This window comes from Pteropus alecto, unplaced genomic scaffold (genome assembly GCF_000325575.1).
Source record: "Pteropus alecto unplaced genomic scaffold, ASM32557v1 scaffold11, whole genome shotgun sequence".
Taxonomy (NCBI): Eukaryota; Metazoa; Chordata; class Mammalia; order Chiroptera; family Pteropodidae; genus Pteropus; species Pteropus alecto.
In genome coordinates, this window is record NW_006431956.1 from 1,834,824 (window position 1) to 1,838,198 (window position 3,375).

Below are 3,375 nucleotides of genomic sequence, written 5' to 3' on the forward strand. Positions count from 1 at the left end.
TTCCAGGAGGAATAAACCTGGAAACAAACTGAAAGCTCGTCAATAGCAGAACACTCGCTGAATGATGATGTGCCAACCACATGGAGTAGCTCTCACCATCGAGAAGAATGGATCGAGCTGGGCCAGGTGGAGCAGTACCACTGGCTGAAAATAATGAGAAACGAGAAAAGATGCAGAACCGAGAAGACGGTTTGGTGCATTGAAAGCTCAGACTCAGGACCCAGGCTGTTGGGGCTCGGAGCCGGGTTCTGCCACCTCGTACCTACTGAGTCGCTTAGGGCGAGTTCCTCAAGTTCTCTGAACCTCAGTGGACTCATCTGTGAAACGCCTCAGAGGAGTGTGACCAGGGTGACTGAGCTGTGACACGTGAAGCACTTGGATCGGCGCCTGGCGCACAGTAGGCACTCAGTAAACACCCGCTGTCATGGTGGGACCCCACTGTCTGAAAGCGATGATGGGAATTCTCACAGATTCCGTGAGAACGTAGGTGAGGTCCCTCGACTTCCTCTGCCGTTTTATTTCTCTCAATGGCTCTGGCGCCCTCTCCATTACTAACACGCTGATAATTTATTTATTTCCTTTCCTTATCTCTGCCCCGCTTCGGGATTTGGGCTCGGTGGAGGACGGGGTCTTTGGTGCGTCCTGTTCCTTGCTGTGTTCCCAGTGCCTAAGACAGGACGAGGCAGACAGTAGGCGTCCAGAAACACATCTGCATAACGAGGGCCCGGGTCCCCATCTGCTGGCCTCCAACGTGCCCGAGCGCCCTGCCCAGCTCGCGTCCACAAGCTTAACCTACATATGTGAAATCTCTGCCTGCGTGAGTTGTTCACTTCACAAGGGAGCCTTAATGTCGTGTGTAAGAATGCCATGAAAAAGTAAAAGTGAATTTAGGTGTTTTTGTTTTGTTGTTTTGTTTTGTTTTTTAAGAAGGACTTTAAAACTCCATGCTTTGTCCTTAGAGTCCTACTGAAATCATCAAGTCCCTTTCCAAAAAGAAAAATCCACTTAAAGCTTTACAAAAGCTACGCACGCTGTGTCACGTGAAGATCTTTCCACAAGCAACTTTACCAGCTTTGGAGTGACAGCAATCAAAGCTGCCACCTGGGTCCAAGTACACAGGGTGGGAGTAGCAGGCACCACGAGGATACGTACCAGCCTCTGCAGCAGCCGAATCTGCCTGGGGACCCGGAGTCCACCCTGCGGAAAGAAGAGAGGCGTAAAATATGACTGCGGTCATTCTTCAAGGAGCTCCACGAGCAGGTTAAAACCAACTCGAATTCACAAATAAGGCCCATCGTCCAGAAAAGCAGGTTTAATCAAGGAGCTTCGAGGCCAGAGTTAGGATCTGGCTGACTGCTTGACCCAGGATGTCCCACTACCCAAGTGTCCTTCAATCTGTGTGGATGAAGTGACAAGAACGAAGAGCTCATTGGGACATCTGTAGCCTGCTTCGCTTTATTCTGGGCGTGGAAAGCAGCTCTTTGCAATTGGGTCCATTCTAACGAGTAAACGCGTTCCCTAGTCTGAGGCGCTCAGTGATTCGACTCAAAACTCAAGGAACTTACCTCGAATTTTCTTACTGTGTTTTTCTGGATGATTTGCTATACATGTTCCCACATGGCAGAGGAGAACAGGTGATAAAAATCCCCATTTTAAAAAGTCGTATTAATTAACCAGCTACTCTGGACTCATTTAAAAGTCCTAGCTGGTTGTCGAATGTTACTGATGAAAATCACTGTTTAGATAATGAAAGTATTAACTACTATTACTGTGAGTAATAAACTGTCCTTTCTGGACGACAATTTGACAATGGAGCTCAAAAACTTGAAAAATACACTTAGATTTTATGTATCTTTTTTTTTTTTTTCAGCCTTATGAGGTATAATTTACAAACAAGAAAATTCTCTGCGACTTTTAAAACAATTGTTAATAATCAGAAATAGCCTAAAACATCCTTAAAAACTGGTTTGGTTAAATATATCGTGACACATAGATTAATCAGAATACAGCTATTAAAAATAATGATGTGGATCTATATTCATTGACGCCAGTAAACGTTCATTTTACGGTGCTGTTCATCGAAGAGCTCTCTAGCTCTCTGCCAGAAGTACTGCATTTCCTGGCCCCCTGTGGGGAGGCAGGGCCACGTGACTGGTTCTGGCCAATAAGGTACAAATGTGACATCTGTCACTTCCGGGCCAACGGTTCAATTACAGATGTGTGATCCTGCAGAAACGCCTGTTCTCTGTGGCACAGTAACTGACGTTTGTGATGGGAGCTACGCCATCTAGCCCGGGTTCCTGAGTGACCACCACAGGCACACTGCCAAGCCATGATAGACAAGCTGTATGAGCAAGAAATAGCCATCTGTCATCTGAGACCCTGAGACGGGGGTTGTTACCACAGTATAACCCAGCCTATTCTGGCTGATGCATTCAATACGCATATTTAAGGGATTAGACCAGGTAATAAAACACCTATCCAACATGGCCTCATTTGGGTAAATATAAGTGTTCGTCTGTGTAGAATGCGCCAAAATGCTAATGGCTGTTACCACTGGGTAGTCGAATTCTTCCTCTTTAAAGTTTTCTGCATTACTTCAGTTTTTGACAAACTGACAATTACTACTTCCAATAATAGAAAAAAAACAAAAAAGATATTTCCATTTGTAAACTAAAAGTACAACGGGACTGTTTTAATCCCCATCCTCTCCCTGATCCTTCCGGGGCGGGGGAGGGGAGGTAGGAAATGTACAGACACTCTTATAAATTACTACTATGAGCCATTATTACATAAGCCAAATTACTATTATAGAGCCTCCTATTCTATAGAACATGGAACAGAAAGAATATAGGACTCAGGCTGACGTCCACCCTGGCTCTGAATCAGAACCCAGTAATGGCTAGGTGGGTGCTGATCTCCGCCTCTCAGATGAGGTGGGCTGTGTGAGACCGTCCGAGGAAAGCCGCCGAAGCATCCTGGGCGAGGTCTTTACCACTTCCGCAGGTTGGTCTCCCCTTTCCTAAGACGGGGGAGTTGGCTCAGGACCGCTCAAGACAACCGTGATGGGAAGGAAAGCCCAGCTCCCGCACATATTATGTTCTCCGACCGGTCTAAAGTCTTCTCTTTGAAGTCTCCTCCTCTGTAAAATCGGTTTTCCAAAAAAAAATAAACAAGCTTTGCAGAGAACGGGAGAAGGGAGTTTTTCATTTTTGAGATGACTATCTGACATCTCAAGGGATCGCTATGGCTACACTTCAATCCAAGTGTAAACTCAGACTGACCCAGAATCTAAATCTCCCAGGTGTAATACACGCAGAATCCTGGTGCCGGCCAGGACTGAACTGGAAATGACACCGGCGTCATCATCACTAT

General features: G+C 46.1%; 1 protein-coding gene across 1 annotated transcript in view; it reads right to left on the reverse strand.

Annotated features, from left to right (window-relative positions):
* The window catches only part of ITIH5 (inter-alpha-trypsin inhibitor heavy chain family member 5), a 59,591-nt gene that overhangs the window by 50,518 nt on the left and 5,698 nt on the right, over positions 1-3,375 (reverse strand). Inside the window, 1 exon segment of the mRNA XM_025043395.1 lies at positions 1,153-1,197. Coding sequence (XP_024899163.1) covers positions 1,153-1,197 — 45 coding nt within the window.